The sequence below is a fragment of the Saccopteryx bilineata genome, chromosome 2, assembly GCF_036850765.1.
Source record: "Saccopteryx bilineata isolate mSacBil1 chromosome 2, mSacBil1_pri_phased_curated, whole genome shotgun sequence".
Taxonomy (NCBI): Eukaryota; Metazoa; Chordata; class Mammalia; order Chiroptera; family Emballonuridae; genus Saccopteryx; species Saccopteryx bilineata.
This window is the reverse complement of record NC_089491.1, coordinates 393,100,595-393,126,037: the sequence shown is the minus strand read 5'-3', so window position 1 is coordinate 393,126,037 and position 25,443 is coordinate 393,100,595. Positions and strand designations below refer to the sequence as shown.

At 62.1% G+C, this 25,443-nt stretch overlaps 2 protein-coding genes across 3 annotated transcripts in view; one reads left to right on the top strand and one right to left on the bottom strand.

Annotated features, from left to right (window-relative positions):
• The window catches only part of FAM83G (family with sequence similarity 83 member G), a 31,067-nt gene extending 10,407 nt beyond the window's left edge, over nt 1–20,660 (bottom strand). Inside the window, exons 1-3 of the mRNA XM_066264399.1 lie at nt 20,553–20,660; nt 19,411–20,093; nt 4,829–4,996 (exon numbers count right to left, since the gene is read on the bottom strand). Coding sequence (XP_066120496.1) covers nt 4,829–4,996; nt 19,411–19,947 — 705 coding nt within the window. The 5' untranslated portion in view covers nt 19,948–20,093; nt 20,553–20,660. The remainder of the gene's footprint in view (nt 1–4,828; nt 4,997–19,410; nt 20,094–20,552) is intronic.
• SLC5A10 (solute carrier family 5 member 10) overlaps nt 1–25,443 on the top strand; it is a 62,343-nt gene that overhangs the window by 25,224 nt on the left and 11,676 nt on the right. The window lies entirely within an intron of this gene.

The window sequence follows — 25,443 nt, the reverse complement described above, 5'->3', positions numbered from 1 at the left end:
GCCAGGTTTGCCGTGTGGCTCTAAGCACGTCTCTGGCTCTTGGCCTCCCTGTCGGCATGCTGGGGGCGCCTGAGTCTAAGGCCTGCTCGCCTGGGGCTCAGCAGCTCCTGGCAGCTGCCCCTCCTCCTCCCCCTGCCCCTCCCCCTCCCCCACCTCCGATCAGCTCCCAGGACTCTTTTCCGGGGTGGGCCCCACCCCATGGGGCCTGGCCCCGATGAGGTAACGTCTCCGGAGTCAGGACTGGGGTGAGCAGCAGAGGCTCCCACAAAGCCGCATTGTCTCTGGGCCCCATGATACTGCTGGCAGAGGACACAGTGGGCAAGGGAAGGACACCTGGAAGAGTGGCCACTGAGCGGACCCAAGTGGACGCCCTGAGCAAGTCCTCGGGAAATGTGGAGCCTCGGTTTCCTCCTATCTGAAAGGGGGCAGGGATGGGTCCCTGAGCGGGTGTCAGGGGAGGGAGGATGGCCGGGCAGCACGTCACCGGTTCCAAGGGTGGCTTCTGTCCCTCGTGTATGTGGGGCAGATTGGGCTGGACCCTGAGGATGGAGCGAATCTGCAACACTGTGTCCCACACGCCCTGCCAGGCCTCCTGTGCTCATACGGAGATGTGACCTGATCGTGGACCGAGTCCTCCAGAGCTCAGGCCGTCAAACAGGGCTGCAGCGCTGGTGCCAAACACCTCCGTTTCCTCATCTGAGAAATGGGCTGCCCCCTTCCCTCCGCCACAGCTCTGTTGTGAGGACTGAAGGAAGCCACCACGCATGCCGGTGCGGGCCCAGAAGGTGCCTGGCACCCATGGGTGCTCCGTAAATGCAAGGAGACAAAGTGAGCTGTGATTGGGCGCACCAGGGTGTGATCCCTTCCGCTGGGGGTGGGGGCAGGCGGGGGACTAGCACAAAAGACCGGAAAATACCTGGAATATGGCATGGTGGACTCAGTTGTCCATGATGACTGGGCAGGCCCAGAGAGAGGAGGAGTGACTTGCCCACAGTCTCCCAACGGGCGGGTCCAGCCCCCTGGGACTGAGGACAGCCCCCAGCTATACCGTGCCCCCACCCTTTGCAGGGGCCTGCTGGCATCTCCTCGGCCTGAGGAGGCGTGGGGAGGCCCAAAGAGACGTCCTGGCCAGGCCAGGCCAGTGACAGCAAGCTCAGGCCAGGGGCACCGAGCTCAGGACGGAGAAGACCCATGTCCCCATGGGCTGGGTGCCTGGACAGCCTCTGCTCTCCCCTAAAGGGCCTGTTTCACCCCACAGTGGGGGGGTACCAGTGCTCACCCCGACCTTCACCCGGCGGTCGCGAAGCTGGGATGGGAAGCGCCTTTGGGAACCACTTTGGGGACGGGGGCGTGGCCCGGGCTAAGCCAGCCGGCACTGCTGGGACTCTGGGCCAGGCGACTCTCCACGCAGGGGCTGTCCTGTGCGTCGTAAGCTATTTAATAACCTCCCTGACCTGGACCCGCCACATGCCGGCAGTGCCATCCCGTCGTGACCAGTGAAAATGCCATCACTGGACACTGCCCAGTGTCGCCAGCCCGGCAAACACCTCCGCCGTCTGAGCAGCACTGCCCCACGCCCTGAACCCAGCCTGGGCGCCGGTCAGGAGCCGCACGGCGAGGAGGGGCCGGAAGGACGCTGGCCGCCAGGAGGAGGCCGCCTGTCCGGTGCGGCCCCGGAGTGGCCGAGTCCTCGCCTCCCCACCGAGTGCCTTTCTTCCCACAGACGCCCTGACGGGGACGTCTTTGTTCACCGGGAACGGCTCAGCCTTTTGTGCCCAAGCAGCTGCTGGTTTTTCCAGTTCGGCTGCACAGAGCCGACTGGCTCTTCAGCACAGCTGGGTCTCACAGCTCCCGTCCTTACGCCGAGCTCTGAGCCCCGAGCCCCAGAGCCTGGCTCCCACGGGCACCTGGTCTCGCCCCCAAATGTGATTCGGCCGTGAGGCCTGGGTCCTTCTGAAGGCCTGCTGCCTGTTTGTCCCATGGGGCTGTCCTTCCCAAACTCTCCGCCTGGTGGAATGTCAGGGGTCAGGTGCCTGGGAGGGCCGTGAACCTCATCCCTGGGGAGATGCCAGAGCGTGTCCTCTGACCTCCCCGGACAACCAGGATGTGCTGGTGGGAGCTCCCAGCTCAGGAGGCTGGGGAGGTGCTGTCTGGAGCAGGTGCCCGAGGGTGGCCCCCAGCCAGACCGCGGCTCACGGGAGGGAGTGGAGGCCCTTTGGCACGCGGACCAGAGCTGGGGGTCTCATGGGGGAGCTGTGCCTGTCCCCCGTCAAAGGGTGGGAAGGGAGCTCGTCACTGAGTGTCCTGCCCGCCCTCCCCAGGGTCTCCGATACTCTTCACAGCAGCTCTGACAAGTCAACGGCTGTGGTCTCACTTCTCAGGCAAGAAGACTGAGGCCCAGACAGTCTGTGTCTGTCCAAGGCTACAGTGCAGGTGGCACAGCTGGGCTCTGGCCTGGTTCCCAGTGTTGCCCCCTAGACTGGCGCCCGACACTGCCGCGGTCACAAGGATGACCCCACTGTGTGCCTCCCGTACGCTGGGCCTACAGGACCCAAGGACAGGTTGCAGCAGAGCCGGGCAAGGGTGGCAGGTGGCCGAGGGCAAGCCCAGGATGACGGCAAAGGAAGTACTCCCAAGACAGGCCCGGGCCCAGCTGGCCTGCGGGCAGGGAGGTGGGCCGTGTGGGCAGGCCCCAGACTAGGTGACACTTGGCTAGCCTCCAGCCACCCACCCAGGCTGTGGCTCGGAGGCGAGAATGAGGCGGCCAGGGTCACACATTCTTTCCCAGGAAGGCCGTGGCTCCTGGGCAGGTCACCCTGAGGACCCTGCCACCTCCCCTAGTATAAGGAGGTGGTTAGCAGGGCAGGCTGGGCCAGGGCCACCCCCCCCAGGGGGACCTCCCTCTTCTGTAGCCCCAGCCATGGCTTCCTTCTCAAATGGGAGTCAGGGGAAGTCCTCACACTCCTCTCCCCACCCCTGCCCAGGGCCTGGGGTTTATACTAATGTCTTGTTATTACCAGAAGCTGCTCAACTCCCCCTTAGCTCATAAGAGCCTTTTTATGACCATTGTCTCCTCTAATTTCACCCTCAAACAACTCTGTGAGACGTGATTACAGCCATGTGGCACCAGAGGCTTCGGAGAGGCGGGGCCACGCGCCCCAGTAGTCCCAGGGCAGCCCGCCCCGGCAGGTGCAGCCTCGGTCATCAATGTCGGCCCCCAAAGGTCGGTGTGCCCACCTGCCCGGGCCGGTTTCTCACCGCCAGCTTTGAGGTTCTGCCGACTTAGAGGGACGCGGGGACAAGGAGGCCAGTCACCACTTCCCTCCACCTCTGCCTCTGTCCCCATGTGTCTGGGGGGAGGGGACCCCAGTACAGATGGGGGAGGGGACCCTAGTATAGATGGGGGGAGGGGACCCCAGTACAGACGGCCTCAAGGCCCCTTCCGGCTCAGGCCCCCAGCCTGCAGTGCTGAGCCCCCCCCCCCCCCCCCCCGAGCGCCGGCCACGCTCTGGGCCTCCCCGGCTGGGGCTGTCCTGGGAGCCGGTCCTCGGTGCTAAAGACACGGTGGGCAGTGGGGTGAGTGAGCATGAGGCTGGGAGTCGACCCACCACAGAGACCACATACAACGTCCCCACAGCTCGAGGGTGGCCACTCGGAGAGCTCACACCCACTTGAAAAGACTCCCTTGGGATTGGATGGGTGGGGGGCCGGACAGAGTTTGTAAAGGCTGACAAGTGACAGGCACGGGGGCCCAGCCCTTGTGAAGTGGCCTGGGTCTCCCCTTCTCCCGGGGTTTTGCTCGGGTCACAGGCCCAAAGCCCAAGGAATCCACGCCTGTCGGAAGCTGTTCTCAGCCGGAGGGCTCTGGCGCTGGCCTCCCAGTGGCCCTTTCTAACTTTCTAGCCGTGAGTGACACCTGGGTGAGTGCCATTTCCTCATCTGGGGACGGGAACGGCTGGGCTGTCATGCGGAGTGAACACGTTAACCGTGCAGAGTGCCAGCGCCGTAGACGGCTGGTCACAACGCCCGCTGAGCTGTACTCTCCCGGGAACGCGGTGCCGTAGAGCGGGCGCCAAGCGGCGTCGGGGCGGAAGGAGGGCTCCCTCTGCCTCCGAGGCAAAAGCACCGAATGCCGGGGTGTCTGTGCAGAGCAGGCCAGCCACACTGGCCCACACGCCCCTCTGTCGGACCAGTGAGATCCTGGAGCCCAGAGAGGGGAGGCGGTGTGCCCAAGGACACACAGCAAGGCAGTGCTGAGAAGCCAGGCCCACAGTGACCCCTCATCCCTGCTGCAGGGTGTCCCCACCACAAGGACCTTTCTACTCTGTCCATTTTAACTCCACAGCTGTCCAGGAAGCCTTCCCTGACCTCAGCCAGCCCAAGGGACCTTCCCCGGTCGGAGCCAGATCCTACAACCTGTGGGTGGACACTCTAGAGACAGAGTCTGGCTTAAACTTGAGGAAGAACTTCCTGGGAGTCAGGTTCTCCAGATAAGATACGAGCTTCCTGATGCCAGGGGAGTGAGTGCCCTGTCACTGGAGGTGTGGGAGCAAGAACCTGTGAACCAGCAGGGCATGGGGGGCGGCCCTCCGTGTGGGTTCTAGCACCTGCCTGGCAGGCCCTTCCCCCACGTGTGTCTTCTCTCTGCTGGAGGCAGCTAGTGTCCTGTGGCCCTCGGGGTATTCAAGCGGAGGCCAGGCGGCCACCTGGCAGGAGACTCCAGGACCAGTGAACTCTGTGTGCCCGGCCCAAGGCGGGGTCTCTAGGAAGCAGGTGCACCGAGCGTTCGCTGGGTGACGCGCTGGCCGCCCCCGGGCAGCCCACTCACCCGGAGGTGGCCCAGGTGCATGCGGGCCCGCTCGCACATGTGGAGGAAGTACTTGACGTTGCTCTCGTCCAGGATGATGTACACGGCCACCTTCCTTTTGAAGCCGGCGTCCAGCAGGTCTTTAAAGATGTCGACGTCAGTGAACATGTCCATGACCACGGCGATGACCTAGGAGGAGGGACAGAGGCGGCGCGGTCAGGCAGTGCGGCCGCCGGGAGGGGCGGGCAGGCAGGCGCCTTGCGGGACAGCACAGCCCCCTGTGCCCGCTGCCCCTCTCTCTGGGGGCCGCTCCAGCCCTGCTCCCCCGAGAGCCTCCGAACTGGCTGGGACTGGGAGAGTCATGGGCTGGGAGCCTTTCCGGCTCTGAGACTCTAGGCTCGGGATTCCATCCTGAAGACACAAGACTCTCGATTGCTGGCGGCACAGGCAGGGACTCGGTGACAGCAGGAAGCAGGGGAGAAACTCGCTGGACCCGCCTGCCGTTTCCCTAATCCAAGCTTCAGAGAGGCCAGCTGGTCTGGGGGTGGGGGGGGGAGTGTCAGAAAGCCTCAGCAGGAGCTGGGAGGAGCTCGTGCTCCTGGTCTGGGACTCAGAGAGGGTCTGCCCCCCCTCCCTCCCCCAGGGTCTCCCTCCTGGTGAGTGTCAGGGCTCAGCTCAGTGGCCCTGCTTCCGTCTCCTCCTGGCTGCATTCCCGAGCCCAGCAGGTCGCCCACCGCTCTCCACGGCTACCCCACCCCGGGGTGCTGAGCCAGGTGTGTCGACGGCCAGGAGCCAGGGCAGCAGCTGGGACAGCCACTCACTGAGGTCACCCCGTGTGGCCCGGGGTTGCGTGGACTCTGGCAGGCTCCTTTGCTGCCCAAATCAGCACACGGGCTCTTTCTGTCATCTGACGATTTCTGCCCACGGCAGCTGACCTTCCCCTTCCTGGGCCTGGCTCGGGGCAGAGCCCCCGAGGTCAGGGTGCACCTAGCCCAGCCCAGCCCAGCCGTGGCCCAACGCGGTCAGGGACATGCCCGCGGCCTGAGGAGGGCAGAGGTGCAGGACATGGTGGGGCAGTGTGGACAAGCCCGCCGGCCTCGAGGGTGGACATGGTGGGGCAGTGTGGACAAGCCCGCCGGCCTCGAGGGTGGTGAGGACATGGTGGGGCAGTGTGGACAAGCCCGCTGGCCTCGAGGTGTGGACATGGTGGGGCAGTGTGGACAAGCCCGCCGGCCTCGAGGGTGGACATGGTGGGGCAGTGTGGACAAGCCCGCCGGCCTCGAGGGTGGTGAGTAGGCACTTGGAGCTGGTGGGGCTCAGTGCCCGTCCGGCACAGGCCTCTGGTTTCTCCCCTCCCCCGTCCCTGTCCCACTGGGCAGCAGAGGGGAGCCTGCCAGGCAGGGCTCAGGACTGCTGACCCAAATAGACGTCCAGAGCTGGCGCCTCTGCCCTGTCCTTGCTGTGGGAAGCTCCTGACCTCCTGGCGGAGCCGGGGACGGGCTCTGGGTCACACACACGGAGCTGGTGATGCTCAGGCTAGGACCTACGCGGGCTGGGCAGGCCCCCCTCGCTGGGATCCGCAGACACAGGGTGACGCCCAGGGCCTGCGGGCGGTGAGCACGCACATTCCCGGGGGACGCAGCCGGGGTCCTCCCCGCCCGTCGGGGACACCGCTCTGTCCTTGAGGCCTCCCAGAGCTGTCCCAGGGTGGGCAGAGGAAGATGCGGATCCTGCCCACGCAGGGGCTGGGGTCAGCCAGGGAGAGAACCAGAGGAGGGCAGACACTGGCACCAGACGGGGAAGCGCTTTCTGGCCAGAAGTTAGGCAGGGGTCTGTCTTGAGAGGGAGTGACCTCCCCGTCCCACACGTTTAAGGAAAGGCTGGAGACTGCTCGGTGAGGATGCAGTGACGGCACAGATGACACAGTGTCAGAGCTGAGGGGCCACCCAGCCTCGGATTTCACAGTCGAAGGCAACGAGACCCGGAGGTGGGTGGGGTGGCAGCACTTTCTCGCCTGGGACCCCAAAGCCCCAAAGTCACCCCTGGGATCTCCTTGGACGAGCCGCTCCGGCAGGTGAAGAGCCTGACGTGCCGCCTGCCCCCCCAGGAAGGGCGCAGCCCACACGCTTCCCTTGGAGGCAGCCTCCCCCCCCCCCCCGCCCGCCACCGCGGACGGGTCGGGCCTGGTCCCAGGCCCCGCCCGCTGGGGCAGATGGGGGCTTGCCCGGGGCCTGGGACCGGGGGACGTGCCCCAGCAGGGCCGCTGCGTCTTCGTCCCGCTCCACGTCACCCTTGATAGGCACGGTGTCTGGTCCACGGCCATCTGCTGCCGGGCGGGACCTGTCAGGGCCTGCTCCCCACGGCGGATCCCTCCTGGGGTTCCTGGGGTTCCCGGGGTTCCCGGGGCCGGCACAGCTGCCTCCCGGCTTCGAGCTTGGTGCCAGGGGTGGGCAAAGGAAGGCCTGGACTGGCTGCCAGCGATATGGGTGGGGAGGGTGTGCTGGGTGCTCCCCACGGAGGCCCGGACAGCTGGTTCACAGAGCCCCCAGTGCTTTCTGGGTCCTGCCTGCTTTTCCCCGTTTTGTACGTGGGCAAGCCGGGGCCAGAGACGCGAGATCAGAAAACCCAGGGTCCCACACCCTGGCCCAGAGCAGCTTCTGCCCGAGACAGGACAAGCTGCTGCCGGGCCTTGCGCCACGTGAGGGTGTACAGTGGCCCCAACAACCGCCTCCTGGTCAATCCTCACACACGCGCTACAAGCCAGCAGATATTCCTGCCTTACAGACGAGGAGGCTGAGGCACAGAGGGGTTCACTCCCGTGCCTGACTAGCTACTTGGTTTGCCCAGCTTGCCGGTGACGGTGTGAGCCCACAAAGGGCAGAGCGCCCCGCCCCTCGCCCCGCCCCAGAGTCTGGGCCCAGCATGGGGCACAGACTATAAGGAAGGCCTTTGGGAGCTGTTGTCAACCGAGAACAGGACGTAACGGCTTGGGTTACGGGGACGAGGGAACTGGGGACAGGCCACAGCCCCTCCCGAGCCCTCAGCCGGCCGTCCACCAATGGGGGTGTGGCCGGGCTCGCTCAGTCTGGCCAGCTCACACGTCTGAGGCTGGAGCACGAAGCCGCTGGCCCTGCCCAGAGGAAAACCCCAGCCTCTTCCTGCAGCCCCGGGAGGTGCTGGGCAAGGCCAGGACTAAAGCGTGGAGAAGACAGAGGGGAGGCTGGAGTCGGCGGGCTGCCCGCCCTGGCGTGTGTTAGGAGACTGCACATCGTTCACAGGGCAGCAGCCTGGGCCCCAGCTCTGAAGCTTGCTGTCTGACCATGGGCACCGGCTGTGCCTATGGGACCCCTGGACCAACTGCTGGGTCCTGGGCACGGGGGATGGCTGGCATGCACGTGTCCTGCACTCTCGGCCTGGCTCACCGTGGGGCGGACAGGGCGGCCTCAGCCCCACAGCCCGGAGTCTGCACGGGTCCCGCGGCCGGTTCCCCAGGGGTCGTCGTGTCTCACCAGCAGGAAAGCCCCCTCAAAGACGCAGCCACAGAATAGGGGGGCGGCCAAACACCATGCAAACCACACTGGTCCCCGGCTCCAAAGAGTGGCCGGTGGAGGCTGGAGGAGGCTGGTGGAGGCTGGAGGAGGCTGGGCCTGTGGGGGACCGCCGTCCAGGGCTGGGGCGGAGGGGCGCATCGGCAGGGGCTGGTGCCAGCGCCGGGCTAGCGTGCACCTCGTACCCCATGTGCCCCCACGTCCCCCTGGGGGGGTGCGACACGTGCAGGCCCCCCCTCCCCGCAGCCCCACACCTCCCTCTATCTTGCCGCACACGCCATCCAGCAGGTCTGCATCCAGCCGGCCTGGAGGGGGCCCAGACCCCCCAGCCCTCTCCAAGGGGCGGGACAGGCTCTCAGGTCTCCGCCCCGTCCCCCCACTGACCACCTGGCGGATTCAGAATCTCTGAAATATCCTTAGAACGGGTGGACACCCACCTCCGCTGGAGAGAGGCTGACACACTGTGGCCTGGAGAAGGGAGGGGACCAACCCCCGGTCTCACCAGGGGCCAGCAGGGTGGTGGACACGGGTGTCCGGCCCAGGCCCCGACACCCCAGCTCAAGCACCTCCATCACCCAGGGGCTTCCTGCAGGAGGACAGCACTTGAGGGAGGGGTCGGGGTCTGAGCCCCAGCCTTGGATTTCACAAGAAGGTTACGAGACCCGGAGGTGGGTGGGGTGGGGTGGGGTGACCCGCCACCCCCACCAGACATGACCCGAAGCCTGTGACAACAGCGGCTGCCGCTGGCACTGAGGGCATGGCCCAGGGACACTGGGTGAGTGCCCCGCCCATCCTGAGCCCCGGCAAGCACAGAGCCGGACCGGGGTTGGAGCTCCGGGCTCCAGGACGTGGCGTACGGCGTTGGGTGCGCCACGTCCCTCTCTGGGCCTCAGTTCCCTCGTCTGTAAAACGGGGAAGGCGGATGTGCTGCCCAAGGCCGTCCCTGCTGGGGGGTCCTCAGCTCCCTGTGCCCTTCCCGAGCGGCGGCACGGGCTCTATCCAGACTGTCCTGCTTGGGAGCTACGTGACCTCGGGCACGTGCCTTCGTCCCTTGTCGGGACAATGGTGCCCACCCGGCACGGTCTGCTGGAGGGTGAAGCGAATTAATGCAGGGACCCGGCTGGCACAGGACCCAAGAGCCCACACTTAGCAGACGACAGCGGCTGCTTTCCTGAGTCCTCCTCGTGATGCCGACCCGAGCACTCACCAGACCCATAGCAAGCACCCTCCAGGTGGACAGACCGGGGGGGGGGGGGGGGGGGGGGGGGGGGGGGGAGCCACCACCCACCCACCTCCTGCTCCCCTCTGCGCCCGCTGGAAGGCGGCACCTCAAGGGAACAATGCAGGGCACGCCACAGGCTGTCCATACGGTGGAGACCACGGCCATCAAGACATAGGATTCGACGCCCACGTCCAGCCGTGGCAGAACAACACAGCCAGCGCTCAACCGCTTGCCGTAATAATTAAAAACAGACAAGATCTATGAAACCACAGACGGGCGGCACTGCAAGTGTGGTGGTCCCCGAGAGCAGGGGAACGGGGGGCGAGCCGCGGGGCTGCCTGCCCCCCTCCGTCCGGGCTGCGCGTGGCGGGGGCTGGGGGCGGGAACTGCTGGACCCGTCATCTCCTTGGGTTGAGGACACAGGGTCTGCTCAGAATTCGCAGGGCCGCGTACTAGACAGGACAGGGCGGCCAGAGACTGGCAGAGGGTCCCCCGAGCCTTCTGCTGGTGACCGAGCAGCAGGTGCAGGAAGGACGCCACGGAGACCGGGACAGGACTGCCAGGAAGGGGCGGCTGGAACAACGACCAGTTCCTACAGGACCCGGGGCGGCTGGCCTCCCCTTGGCCAGAGTGCAGACCGCTCAGACTCAGGATCCACAGGAGAGCCCTCGGGAGGGTCCAGAGTGGCCGGCACATGCACACAGGCTCCTGATGGGGGCTGCCAGGCCAGACGGCAACCACTTCAGGCTTTACACGCCCTGTGGTCTCTGAAGAAGCTACTCAGCTCTGCTTTCTGCTTTTCATTATTATTTTTATTATTACTATTATTATGATGATGATGATGTTTATTTTACTGGTTTTAGAGAGAGGGAGGAAGGGGGAAAGAGAGAGAGGGAAACAGGGGAACATCGCTCTGTTTCTATATGTGCCCTGACTGGGGATCGAACCAGAAACCTCTGAGCTTCAGGACGACGCTCTAACCAATTGAGCCATCCGGCTGGGCTCAGCTCTGCTTTTCTGCAGAAAAAGCCATGGGCAGCACGGAGACAGCACATCAACAAATGTGTATGTCTATGTTCTGTTATTTACAAAAGCAGGCAGCAGCCCAGATGTGAACCACGGTTTGCCAACTCCGATCCTATACAAAGTCTGCTCTGGTTGCACCTGATACAGCGTAACAGCAAGCCGCGAAAGCATTACATTGTTTCCAAGCAACTTCATTGCGTCTTGGAACCAAGCTCCAACATCTCTCTCTCTCTCTCTCTCTTTTTTTAATACAGAGACAGAGAGTCAGAGAGAGGGATAGATAGGGACAGACAGACAGGAACAGAGAGAGATGAAAAGCATTAATCATTAGTTTTTCCAATTTTAGTATATGTGCTGCTGAAGTGAGCACTAATCATTAGTTTTTCATTGTGACAACTTAGTTGTTCATTGATTGCTTTCTCATATGTGCCTTGACCAGGGGGGCTACAGCAGACCGAGTAACCCCTTGCTCGAGCCAGCGACCTTGGGTCCAAGCTGGTGAGCTCCACTCAAACCAGATGAGCCCGTGCTCAAGCTGGCGACCTCAGGGTCTTGAACCTGGGTCCTCCGCATCCCAGTCCAATGCTCTATCCACTGCGCCACTGCCTGGTCAGGCCAAGCTCCAACATCTTTAAAGAATCAAACTTCAGCACTCCACAACATAACATTGTCTGCTAGCTAATAAAAAATCACCAGACACACAAATAAGAAAATAATGACCCTCATGAGAAAAAAAAATATCAAAATTAGCCCTGAATGAATACAGATGTTAGGTAGAACTGGCATCTCCAGGCATGAAAACAGTTATGACTGTATCCTGTATGTTCAAAAAGTTACTTAGAGTCAGGGAAAAAGTTTTGTTTTTTGGTTTTTTTTTAAGAGAGAGAGAGCTCGAGAGACAGGAAGGGAAAGAGATGAGCAGCATCCACTTGTGGTTGGGGTACTTTAGTTGTTCATTGACTGCTTCTTATATGTGCCTTGATGGTAGGGAGGCTCCAGCTGAGCCACTGACCCCTGGCTCAAGCCAACGACCTTGGGCTCAAGCCAGGAACCTTGGACTACGAGCTAGCAACTCTACACCTACACTCAAGCTGGTGATCCCATGCTCAAGCCGGATGAGCCCGTGCTCAATCCTGCGACCTTGGGGTCTCGAACATCGGCGGTCCGTCTGCCACGCCACCACCAGTCAGGTGGAAGATATTTAAAAAACAAAACAAAACACCAAACTGAACTTCAAGAGGTGAAACGGTTCCACAGTTAAGATGAAAAACACGGGATGGGATTAACAGCTGACCAGACACGAGAGAGAAAAGATGAGTGAACTTGAAGACATAGCAATCAAGAGCCATCCAAAATGACACACAGAGAAGGAGATTGGGAATAAAAACAACAACAGGATCAGAGCCTCAGTGAGCTGTGGTCAACTTCAAAGGCCTAACAGAAGCGTAATTAGAGTCCCCGAGGTGCCCGGCAGAGGGTGGGGGAGAGACGGAAGAGCCTTGGAAAAATAATGGCCAAGCCGTTTCCACACTGAAGACTAGTGTAGGAAGTCCAGCGAGTCCCAAGCGGAAGAGACAGAAAGGAAGCCACACCCAAGCCCATCCTCGTAACCAGGTCGCTTTTCTTTTTTTTCTTTTTTTTTTTTCTTTTTTCTGAAGCTGGAAACAGGGAGAGACAGTCAGACAGACTTCCGCATGCGCCCGACTGGGATCCACCCGGCACGCCCACCAGGGGCGACGCTCTGCCCACCAGGGGGCGATGCTCTGCCCCTCCTGGGCGTCGCCATGTTGCGACCAGGTCGCTTTTCAAATCGGTGATAAAGAGAAAAGTCTTAAAGGCGGCCGGAGGGGAAAAGGACCATCCCACACTGAGGCGCCAAGCTGAGCGGGTGTCCCCTCGGCATCGCTGCAAGCCAGTGGACATCAGAGCAACGCGCAGTGTTAAGGTCCTAAATGGAAAAACTGTGACCCTGGATTCCACACCCAGTGAAAACAGCTTTCAGGCCCAAAGGCGCAGTAAGCGCCTTTTCAGACTTCCGAGCGCTGGGAGACTCCCTCTCCCACAGACCTACACTACAGGGTCACTGCCCCCACTTCCGGTCCACAGGGAGGGCGGAGGCCCCACCAGGTCAGCGGTGGCCCCACCAGGACAGCGGTGGCCTCCGGAGTGGAGGTCTGGCCCCCACCCCTCCCTGGGGATCTGGAACAGAGACGGCAGTTGCTGCTCTCCAGGTCTCCAACCCTCTCCTCCAGCAAAACAGCTGGGGCAGACTGGGCTGTGCTGCCTCAGTTTCCCACATTCCTGACACGGACCTGCTCCCCCACCCCCCGTGCTTGCAGGATTAATGAGGTGCCACCAGGAAGGTTCTGCAGGCACTGAGGATGCTTCCCGGGTGGCCTACGGCTAGGAAGCTGCTGGCCTGGGTGGCCCTACCGGAAGCCTCGGTCGCTCTTCTTGGGAACATTGCATGACCTGAGGTCTCTCCCCCCCAACATTCCTCAGCTCTTGCACCCTCCCCACTCTGGAATATCCTATCGAGACAGAAGCCTCATTAGGGCCAATTAAAGAAGGCTCAGGCCTCCTGAGTACCAAAGGGCCGAGGCAGGACGGGGTCACAAAGCCCATTCTGGACCCGCCCAGAGCCTGGCGAGGAGGAGGCCCCAGCCGGGCGGCGGCGTGGGGCCCTGCCCTTAGTTCGACAGACATCAGCCTCCTCCCAGCCGCTCAGGAATGCCGCAGAGCCCGGGCCGGGGAGCCGCCAGGTGGCCAGGTTCGCCTTGTGGACGGGACAGGAGGACACGCTGGCCCCTCTCCCCGCTGGCCCCTCTCCCCGCCAGCCTCCAGAAGCCGCGAGCCCTCCGAGTGTCCAGGCTTGACGGGTGCAGGGTCCAGCCAGGCCGACCACCCCCATTGTTGTCAGCTGTCGGACTGGAAAACCTCAGGGTCATACACTCACAAGCCTCTAAAACCTGCGCTCCTCCCGGGTCCAAGAGGGACAGACCCTGGAGTTCCTGTGCACCCCGACCGCCCCTCCCAGAAGACTGACCTAGAAAGGACTTGGCCAAGATCACACGGGGAGCCAGGGCAGGGCTGAGGCCCCTTGAGTCCCCTGATGCCCACATCCTCTCTACTGCATTTCATCGAGCCCCTGCTTGCATGCCTCCCGGGCGGGGAGCTCACCACTTCTCAACCCAGACTTCTCCCAGAGAGAGGCCGCCAGGAGATGGGTGAGGACCAAGGTGGAGGGAAGGAGGGCAGAGAGCTGGCATTTACTGAATGCCAGCTCCACGCCAAATACCACACACACCAAGTGCTTTACATACCCCCTTTTGTCCATTTCAATCTCACCGCCACTTGGAGGCAGGTGTTGTCATCACCGTGACAAGAGGAAGACGGGACGGAGGGTCAGGGAGGCCAAGCGACTACCTCAGGCGGCACATTAGATGCCAGCGGAGCTAGGGCTCGGGCGTGTGTCTCGGGTTCCTGAGTCTGTCTGTCTGTCTACTTCCCCATGTGGCACTGAGCCCGGAAGGCCTCAGAGCCTCGGGATCCTTCGGACCCCACGGAGGCGGCGGGCGCAGCCCACCCCGGCCAGGGCCCGCCGGGATCCAGGGGATACATTGTCCTGGTGAACTCAGCGTTCTGTGGGCGCTCACAACTCTGCCTCGAGACAAGTGCCCAAGCCCCACGTGACAGATGAAGAAACTGAGGCCCAAGGTCAGGTAGCAAGAAAGTGGGTGAGCTGGGTGGGTGAGCCTGGGGCCTCTGTCTGCTAGCCCGGGGCGGGGGGGGGGGAGGACTCTTGGCTTTAGCATGAGCCTCTCCAACCAGGGAGACTGGGGTTCTGTGGAGCCCCGCGCAGGCTGGCCACGCCAAACAGCCCGGTGCGACCTTCCGCGGGCCCCGGCCGGCTCTGAGCCTCGGCACTGTGCTCTGTGACGGGAGGATGACACAGGCCCCGCCTCACAGGGCCGAGGGCGGACAGTGCCTGCAGGGGGAAGGCTGTCCTGTCCGCCCGAGAGCTTTGGGAGTGAGGCGTGCACCCAGCCCAGAGGGGCTAGCCCCCCTCCCTGTCCCTGTCAGAGCTGCTCCTGGGGTCCCCCAAGATCTCAAGTAAGATGCAGCCTGTCGGGGAGGAAGCCTTCGCAGAGGACAGGAGCCAACACCCCACCTGGCCGGCGAGGGCCCTGGGCCCTGGGCCCTGGGCTGGGAATGACCAGGGGAGGTGGGAAGACAGCTCCCCGACCCACTGCGTGCTCCTGGGACAGCTGACCGGGCCGCCTGGGGGCCTCTCGAGGTGCGGACGGTGTCCCGGTGCCACCGGCTCAGGGGCAGTGAGAGCCTTCCCTCCCGGGCACCCGGTCCACAACAGTCCCAGTGTGGTCAGACTGCGGTCCTTCGTGCGGAGCCCAGTGTCTGGGAGCCTGATGGGGCCACGGAGAGCGATGACAGTGCTTCCACTGTCCTGGGTCAAGCTGGGGAAGGTCAGAGAGGCCCCGGCACTCCCATGAGGGGCTTGGCTCGGGAGAAACAGCCAAGGTGCCGCTTCTCCTGGGAAAAGGGGCCTCGGAGCCTGCAGATCTGAGTTCCGGTCCCCTGCTGACCCGAGTTCTGGGCCCCTGCTGATCTGGGTTCCGGGCCCCTGCAGACCCGGATTCTGGGCCCTGCTGACCCGAGTTCTGGGCCCTGCTGATCCGGGTTCCGGGCCCTGCAGACCCGGATTCTGGGCCCCTGCTGATCTGGGTTCCGGGCCCTGCTGACCCGGGTTCTGGGCCCCTGCTGATCCGGGTTCCGGGCCCTGCTGACCCGAGTTCTGGGCCCCTGCTGACCCGGGTTCTGGGCCCTGCTGACCCGAGTTCTGGGCCCCTGCTGACCCGGGTTCTGGGCCCTGCTGACCCGAGTTCTGGGCCCCTGCTGACCCGGACTCTGGGCCCCTGCTGACCCGGGTTCCGGGCCCTGCTGACCCGAGTTCCGGGCCCTGCTGATCCGGGTTCCGGGCCCTGCAGACCCGGGTTCTGGGCCCCTGCTGATCCGGGTTCCGGGCCCTGCTGACCCGAGTTCTGGGCCCCTGCTGACCCGGGTTCCGGGTCCTGCTGACCCGGACTCTGGGCCCCTGCTGACCCGGGTTCCGGGCCCTGCTGACCCGGGTTCTGGGCCCTGCTGACCCGAGTTCCGGGCCCAGCCCCTTCCGTTATCAGCGCTGTGATCTCAGACGAGTTATCTGACCTCAGCCCACCAGGCCCCGGGTTTCTTCGTCTGCAGACCTACTGTGTGGAGCCGCTGGGGGGGGGGCTGCAGTGTAGGTCACGTGCCCACCCAGCCCCTGGTCTATCGCTGGCATTTGATCAATGCCTCAAAGCGCTTTTACGCCCCTGGAGCTGAGCCCCCCGGCCAGGATTCCGGTGTGTGGCCGCGAGGCCCCGACTGGAGCAGACGTGGGGGCTTCATCAGGCATCACGAACCCTGGTTCCTGTCCCTTCCTGCTGTGTGGCCCTAGGCAAAAACCTAGACTTCTCTGGGTCTCTGTTCCCAAGCCCTGGCCTGGCTGGAACAAAGTCCGGCTCTCCTTGAGTCCTGGCCATTCTTTCTCCCTCAGCTTCCTCCCCCTCGCTCTGTGCCGTGCCCGGCCCCGGGGGCCTCGCCCCGGGCTGTCAGGCTGGTGAAGGGCTCCGAGCCCAGCCTCCCACACCCCCACGTCTCTCCAGCTCATCCCTTCCCAGGCGTGAGGCTACAGGCCCGCCTCTGGTATGCAGCTGAAACCCCCAGCAGGTGCTTCCCCAGATAAATCACCGGCTCCCGGGGGCAGAGGGCTGGGCAGGACGATCGGGAAGCCGGAGCCCAGGGGGCTGGGAGACGTCTCAGCGAGCACACGCTGCCTGCTCGGAGCCACGCAGCCAGGGGAGGCCTCCGAGGCCCAGGGCCCAGCGTCGTCCTGCCCAGCCCAGCCCAGCCCGGCCAGGCGCCCCGGGGGAGAGTCCGCCGCAGTCACCGGGCAGCCAGGTGTCAAGGCCTGAGGGACATGAACAGTCCTCAGTGCCTGTCCCCTGCTCATTTCATAGATGAGGTGCCTGGGGCTCAGAGGTGCCTGGCTGTGGCAGGTCACACAGGTGGAGGGCAGAACGGGGACCCGACCCCGGGACTCTTGGCTCCTTGGACTGTGGCCTCTTCATTCCACTCTAGTTTTTTGGGGGAAGGGAGACCTGACAGGTACGGTCTCCGTGGCCAGGCGGAGGGGTTGGTGGGCTGGGCTGCCCTGGCTCAGAGACAGCAGCTGCAGGCCGAGTGCCGCACGATCCACCGTCCAGGCGGCTGGACAGCGAGTCCCCCTCCCAGACCTGGGAAGCGGGGGGCCGGGCGCTCTCGCTGCGCTGGTAGCAGTGGGGAGAGGGGAGGAGGAGGGTGAGGGGGTGTGGGGAAGAGAAATGACTTATGGGAAGAGAGAGGGCAGGAAGAGCTCCCAGGCCGGCGGCCAGGCAGAGGGCTCGTCAGCGTTCGTCAGCATCCCTGGGGGTCACGGCCCCGCCCCTTCGAGCCTGGGAAGCCACCAGAGCAGGGGCAGGGGACATGGGAGGGTGGCAAGGAGCTGGGACGAGCTGCCCCTCCCTGCCCCGTTCTAGAGTCTCAGGACAACACAGGCCTGGTCCCTGCCCCTCCACCCGAGGAACCAGCTGGGCGAGTCGGCAGGCCTCAGTCTCTACATCTGAAAAATGGGGCAGATAACACTCCCTGAGATTATAACGTACCGCGCGCTCGATGAACAGTCACCATCATAACAGACGGCTTGAGCATGCACCACGGGGGCCGGGGGTCCCAACGTCGATGTGACAGGGAAGTGGGGGGGGCTGGGAAGCAGGGCTCGGCGGGACCCCCGTGCCGTGGGGTGCGAGCAAGTCCCTGCCTCCTTCGTGTCTCAGTGTCCCACGTGCAGGAGGAGGCGCTGGGCCCCGCCTGCCTCTGAGACCCTCCCTGGGAGGCTCCTGGCTGTCTGAGAGGGTGTCCGTCTCGGCAGGGAGCCCCCTGTCTTAGAGGAGTGGAAGCAGCAGGCCGTGGCGACCCACTGGGGGCGCGAGCTGCAGGGAAGCCTGGACTGTTGGCCCCACAGAGACTGAGGTTCAAAACCTGACGCGGACTTCTTCCTGGCTACGTCACCGGTCAGCCTGCAAGGCTTTTGCCAGGAGCAAATCAAGTTATGGAAGGGCCCCCCGGGAGCAGGTGCAGCAGCTGGGCCTCAGCCCTGGCCACAGACTCACAGGGAGGCTGGCCTCGGGCGTCCCTATCTGGGCCCATCTCTGGGCCAGGCTGTCTGTCTGTCTGTCTGGGGGAGATTAGACTCGGACGGTTGGTTCTCCTGCCAAGCTGGGGTCCAGCGTCCGCCGCCCTCCTCCTCCTGGTGGGGAGGAGAGGAAGGGCCTGGTGGCTCCGGCACGGCTGGTCAAGCCTCCTTGGCCTCAGTTTTCCCAATTTTAAATAGGGGGGCGGAGGCTGTAGGTAAGGGCATCCCTATAGGCCCTCCCAGGGGCCTGGGTCCCATGACCCCAAGTCAGGCACCCACGTGGGGGGTTGGGTGGGTTCTTCAGCTTGGGAGCTTAGGAAGGCCCCTTCCTCCTCCCCCTTCTCCTCCTCCTCCTCCAAGTCTTCCTCAACTCCCTTCACCTGACGGAGCCTCACCACAGCCAGAGACACAGCTTTTGTCCTCACAGCCTTGCTCCCCGGACCAGAAGCCAGAAGCCCCAAGGCTGCCTGGGAGAGGCTGAGAGCCAGGCTTCCCGACACAAGCCCTCTGACTCAGTCAGCCCCCCACCCACCCTCAGGGGCCAGAAACTTCCCGTTTCTGGAAACCTAAGCCCTGGCCGTCTCCTCAGCTCCTGACACACCTCTGGTTTCTCTGGCCCCAGCTGTCCGTCAGCCAGGACGGTCCCCAAAGCCAGCGTCCGGGTCTCAGACCATACGCTGCCCACTCTGGGCCTGGAACGGGGGAGGGGTTAGACTCCACGCGCAATGTACCCAACCCAAGGCCAGGACAGACTGCCCATCACGCGCTGCTCTGCACCACTGAGCCCAGACCTGGCTTCAGAACCCTTCTCAACACAGCCCGACGAGGCAGGCTTCAGCCATCATGTCAGAACGCGCTTTCGGAACCAGGAAAAAGGGCTCTTCCGCTCAGCGGGAAGAAACACCATCTATCTGCTCAAGGTCACGGCCTGTCCAGCCACGCCACGGCTGTGTCCGCAAGTGGTGACAGTATGTGTCAGTGGGTCAGCTGAGTGTGGTCACCCACCCCGGGGACACTGCCCAGCTCGGCAGGGGTCAGGAAAGGGAGGCCAGACAATATGCTGCAGCATTAAACTCAACCCAGGTGGTGGACAACCCTCAGCTGAACTCACTCCGTTCCCAACGCTGAAGACCAAGCCTCCCCCCGCCCCTCTGGCTGAAAGGTTCTGCCCCTGCCCAGCTCGTGGAGAGGCTCAGAGAGGGTGCCTGAGAGGAAGCCACATCCTTCCTTTCCACCCCGACCCCTGCAGCACCTTGTTCTGGGAGCCTGTTCCTCAGGCCCTGGAAGTCAGAAATACCCCACGAGAACACACCAAAGCCCTTTGAGAGGCGGCGGGACCCAGGCACCCTATCCCTCCCAAAGAACAAGGAAGGAACCCCAGAAAAGCAGGAAGTGAGCCAGCCTGGACCCACCGGGACTACGGGGGACTCTCCACACTGGGCTCTGAGGGAGCCACTGAGGTCGGGTGAGGCTGGGAGGGCAGGGCCAGCTTCCTCTGGCGGGTGGGGGGGCTCCAGCCCGGTGGCTGACTCACCTTCTGGGCCTGGCTGATCATCTTGCGCACCACCTCTTTGATGTGGGCCTGCCCGTCGATGGGGGGCTGCATGTAGACGCTGGCCCGCGTCACCCCGCGGTAGGCGATGGTGTCGGGCCAGCCCAGGTCCAGCTGCGGGATGGAGCGGTCTGACTTCTGCGGCCAGTACTCCAGCGAGGGCGGCGGCTCCGGCTCCGCCCGCGTCGGGGCTCCGTCGTCGGCCCCGCCGGCCGTCTCCTCGCCGTCCCTCACTCCTCCGCTGTCCTCGGGCCCCTGGGCGCAGCCCGAGCCCCGGGGGTCCTGCGAGCCGGGGTCGTACACCTCGATGGTCTCCAGGATGCGCCTGAGCTCCAGCTCGGACAGGAAGTCGCGGATGTTCTCCCGCCGCAGCACCTCGTAGAAGGCCTCGGGGCCGCGGGCCGCCAGGGCCTCCAGCGCCAGGCGCTGCTCCTCGCTGTAGAAGAACTCGGGCTTGGACTCGCTGGAGCGCCAGTTGACGTGGCTGTTGTCCAGACACTGCACCTGAGAGAAGGCCATGGTGCCGCCGGGCCAGCGCCTCTGCCCACCGGGGGAGCAGGAGACGGAACTCTCAGCAAAGTCGGGGTCCCAACTCCAGCCGGGCAGGGACGCAGCGGTCGCCGTGGGGCCTCCGGGCCGCGCCTGCTCTTCTGCATATAAGGGTCCTGAAGGAAAGAACAGGCGATAATGCGGGAGGCAGGTCAGAGCGCGCGCAGGACTGGGGCAACAGGGCAGGGCTGAAAAACAGAGGAGGCGGGTGGGACACCTCCCCAGGGCCCGGTGACCTGTATCCGGACCGGCACGGGGCACGCACATCCTAGGAGATTTCTGGAGCTGCCTGAAGTTCTAAGCTACTGGTGCCGGGGCACCGGGGCTGGCAGGGAGCTTCCCACAAGTTTCCAGTAGGGGAAGGCAGGAGACTGAACTCTAACTGGCACTGGCCCTGGCTCAGGGACGCCCTCATTCCCAGGGCTTCCGGGAAGGAAGAGTGGAGAAGGTCTTAAAAAATCCCTGGACGCCAGGGACAGGCAACCCAAGGGGCCCGCCCGGAGGCGGCGAAGGGGAAGCGCGCCCGGGAGTGCTAGGCGCCAGGATCTGGCGTGCGGGGCCGGACACTCGCTTACCGGGTGACCGCGGGCGCGTCGCAGAGCCGGCGAGGGAGCCGCGCGCGCGAAGGCGGAGCGGTGCGCACAGGCGGCGGGCAGGTGAGGAAGTGCCACACCGCCCACCGGCCGCCACCTGAGGTCACGTGCGGCTCGGGGGCGGGGCCGGAAACTGATTCAGCCCGACAGGGACCCGCCTCCTCCGCTGCCCCCAGTCCCAGGTGGCCGGATCGTGTAAAGTTCAGGGACCAAAGTCCGAGGGAGTTCTTGGAACGTTGCGGCCCAGAGAGGGACAGTGTACTTCCCGAGGTCACACAGCAAGTGAACGGCTTAGACATTCCCTCTGTTTTCACTCCCCCCAGGCGTGTTGGTAACCCTGGTCCAACCTATGCCACTGCCACTTCCCAGGGGGGATGGGAAGCCCATAGAGATGGAAATAGAGTTGGGGGTACTCAGCTGGGGGGTCCCCAAGCAGGGGTAGAGCGAGCGCCCTCTGACTCAACCTCAGGAGCCTTCGTGGAGCTTGGTGCGGACAGAGCAGGTGCCCCAGTTTTTCGTGAGAAACACGTGCTTCCCACTGGGAGGGGTCCCGCGCCCCCAGGACTGGTCCTGCAGGGTGAGCATGCCCCACCTATGTTGAGGGCAGTCAGAGCTGCTGTGGGCTGGGGTCAGACCCAGCGCTCTGCCCAGCGTCCCTGGGGCTTGGGACCCGGTTATGGGAGGTGTGGGGACCACATCTGAGAGCAGGCTGCCAGGGCAGGGACCACGAAGCCCATTAAAGCCGGCCAGACAAACAGCCCGCACTCCATTGCACGCCACAGCCGGTCGGTCGGCCAGGCACCGGACCCAGCCCTTCCCCCCTGGCCCCTGGCCCCTACCTGTCGCTGTGATGGGGCTGTCTGAGGACACTGCTCAGGGCTGCTGGGGCTGGAATCCCTGCTCCCCGAGGCCCTCACTACCATCCACCCTCCGCCTGTCAGACCTCACCGAGTCCACTGCTCAGAGCAGTGACCGCTCTCTCCCAACCCCAGGACCCCTTGTGGTCCCCATCACTCACCCCTCAAACCTCAAGTCCTGCAGTCCACCCTGACCCCGGGGTGCGGGAGGCGTCACGTTCTGTCTGAACACAGTGACCCCAAAGACCAGGCCCCTGTACCTCCCTGAACACAGTCCCACAAGTGCCCCCACCCCGTCCTGGGGTGTGAATGCAGGCCTGCACCCTCCTCCCCAGGGAACCCCCTGGGTGAGCGCTGCTGGGAGCTCTCCAGCCTGATTTACAGCCTCTTGGCCGCTGGGGACCCAGCACAGGACCCTATCTGGGCCTCTGCCCCTGCTTTGTTCACCCCAACAAAGGGCCTGGGGCAGGGGGGTCGTGAGGGGAGCTGTGGCTCTCAGCGGGCAAAGGCCCCTAGCCCTCTGACGCCTGCACTTCCCTGCCCATCGCTATTGACACAGGAAGGTGCTTAAAAAAAAACAAACAAAAAAGATCCCAGAGAGCTTGCGAGCAGCCTTTACCGGGCCGGTCCCCCAGCGGTGTCATCTTGTGTGACTGCAGGGCCAGGACATCACAGCAAAGGTCCATGCAGGTGCGACCCAGGGCTTGCTTGGATTTCACCAGTCCGCCTGTGCGTGTGTGTGTGTGTGTGTGTGTGTACACGTGTGTTTGCTCAGATGCACACAGCCTCATCGCGTGTGCACGTTTGTGTAGCCACTGTCACGGTCAAGATGGAGAACTCTGTCACCACCAGGCTCTCTCTCTTCAGCCCCAGGGCCACCGCTGACCTGTTCTCGTCCCTGGGACCCATCCAGGTCAGTTTGGTTTGAGAGCTTGCTCCTCTCTGTGGCTGATGGGTGCCCCGCGGTGTGGACGGACCACCTTGTCTGTAACCATCCCACCTGCTGCAGGACATTTAGATTTCCAGTCTGGGGCCATTATGCACAGAGCTGCTACGAACGCCAAAATGCCTGTTAAATTACGTATATTTTACATCCCCACCAACAGTGCACGGGCGGTTCCGTTTCTCCGCATTCTTGTCAACATGTCGTGTTGGCACTGTAGTTTGATTTTAGCCATCCCTGTAGGCATGTACCCGTCTCTTATTGTGTATAATTTTTTTAAGTTTTTTTTAAAAATTATTTTATTTTATTTATTCATTTTTAGAGAAGAGAGAGAGACAGAGAGAGAGGAGAGAGAGACAGAGAGAGAGAGAAGGGGGGAGGAGCTAGAAGCATCAACTCCCATATGTGCCTTGACCAGGCAAGCCCAGGGTTTCGAACCGGCAGCCTCAGCATTTCCAGGTCGACGCTTTATCCACTGCGCCACCACAGGTCAGGCCATTGTGTATAATTTTTGACTTCCCCAAAATGTAACTGTTGGCCTTACTGATAATATAAACAGTCAATTAAGCCTGACCAGGCAGTGGTGCAGTGGATAGAGTGTTGGACTGGGATGCAGAGGACCCAGGTTCGAGACCCCGAGGTCTCCAGCTTGAGCGCTGGCTCGTCTGGTTTGAGCAAAGTTCACCAGCTTGGACCCAAGGTCACTGGCTTGAGCAAGGAGTTACTCGGTCTGCTGAAGGCCCGCGGTCAAGGCACATATGAGAAAGCAATCAATGAACAACTAAGGTGTCGCAACGAAAAACTGATGATTGATGCTTCTCATCTCTCCGTTCCTGTCTGTCCGTCCCTGTCTATCCCTCTCTCGGACTCTCTCTCTGTAAAAAAAAAAAAAAAAAGAAAAAAAGAAAAAAACAGTCAATTAATACATATTTTGTATATTATATGTATTATATACTGTATTTATTTGTACAATGATGTAGCTAAAGAAAGGAAAATGTTATTAAGAAAAATCCCACCTGACTGGTGCTGGCGCAGTGGATAGAACGTTGACTTGGGACACTGAGGTTCCAGGTTTGAAACTCAGAGGTCACCTGCTTGAGCGTGGGTTCACCAGCTTGAGCCCAAAGGTCGCTGGTTTGAAGCCCAAGGTCTCTGGCTTGAGCAAGGGGGTCACTGGCTCAGCTTGAGCCACCCCCACCCCGGTTAAGGCACGGAGGAGAAAGCAATCAATGAACAACTACAGTGATGCAATTACGAGTTGATGATTCTCATCTCTCTCTTCCTGTCTGTCTCCCTCTCTCTTTCACTCTCACAAAAACAAAACAAAACAAAACAAAAACCTAGGGAAGAGAAAATATGTTTAAAGTATTTATTGAAAGCCTGACCAGGCGGTGGTGCAGGCGATAGAGTGTTGGACTGGGATGTGGAGGACCCAGGTTCAAGACCCCAAGGTCTCCAGCCTGAGCGCGGGCTCATCTGGTTTCAGCAAAGCTCACCAGCTTAGACCCAAGGTCGCTGGCTTGAGCAAGGGGTTACTCGGTCTGCTGTAGCCCCACGGTCAAGGCACATATGAGAAAGCAATCAATGAACAACTAAAGTGCCACAACGAAAAACTGATAATTGAAGCTTCTCATCTCTTTCCGTTCCTGTCTGTCTGTCCCTATCTATCCCTCTCTCTGACTCTCTCTCTGTTTCTGTAAAAAAAAAAAAAAAAATTATTTATTGAAAAAAGTCCATCTGTAATTTCAAACCCATGACCCCGTGTAGTTCAAGGGTCAAGTGTATGATGTGATAAGCTGCAATCTCTGTGCTGCACTTTAGACCCTAGAACTTACTCACCTCGTAGCTGGAAGCTTGTACCCTTTGATCAACATCTCCCCTTTGCCCCTCGCCTCTGGCAAGCGCCACTTTGGTCTCTGTTTCTGCGAGTTTGGCAGTTTAAAATTTTGAATGTAAGTGATGTCCGTCAGCCTTCGTTTGTCTGTGAGGTCCTTCACTCAGCACAATTCCCTCTGGCTTCATCCACGTTGCTGCGGATGGCAGGAGGTCTGGTCTTTCTCACGGCTGAACGCTACCCTGCCCTGTACATAAAATCCTCTGTGTCCAGTTATCTGCTGATGGACAGTTAGCTTGTCTCCATATTTTGACTATTGTGAATAATGAAGATGGGAGTCCAGCAGTCTCTTAGAGGGAGTGGCTTCATTTCCTAAGGATATAGATCACAGGATAGTTTTACTTATATATTTATTTATGTTCTGAGGAAACTCCCTGTGGCCGTGGCTGCTCCGGTTCGCGTTCTCACCAGCGGTGCACCCGGGCTCCCTTCCCTTTGCTCACATCCTCGCCATGCGGTGCGTGTGTCAGCTCTTGTCTTTTTGATGATAGCCACTGATTCGCACTCCCCCGGTGATTAGCGGTTGTGAGCGCTCTTTCCTGTACCCGTGGGCTGTGGGGCCTGATTATTTTGGGGAAAATATCTATTTGGTTCCTCTGTTCACTTTTAAATCAATTTTTTTTTTTTTTTTTTTTTTTTGCTATTGAGTTGTAGGAATTCTTTTTCCCAATCCGTCTCGTTTCACTGGTGGCTCCCTTGGCTGTGGGGAGGCTTTTTCCTTTTATCCCATCCCACCTGTTTACTGTTCTTACCTTTGTTTGCCTTCGCTTTTGGTGTTGAATCCTCCCTCCACCCCACCCCACCCAAAAAGAAAGAAATTGTCTTCAAAAGCAACGTCAAGGAGCTTAGCCCCAGGTCTTCTTCTAGGGGCTGTAAGGTCTCAGGTCTTGCGTGCAGGTGTAAGGGGGTGAGGGCGAGGGGTGACGGGCGGGGAGGTGCTGCGCGTCCCCTGGTCCCTGAGCCCGGTGGCCGCAGGGAGGGAGACTTGGGGGGAGGGGGGGGAGCAGCTCCCATGCTCCCGGGGTGGCCCCTGGCCGGGTGTGGGAGCCAGTGGGGAAGCGCCCAGACCCACAGACGCTGCTGCACGGGCAAACCCAGCAGCCTCTGCCCGGCTCCCCAGCCCTCGCGGTTGGGCACGGCTCGCTCCTGAGTTGGCACATTCGCGGGACATTGTTTAAC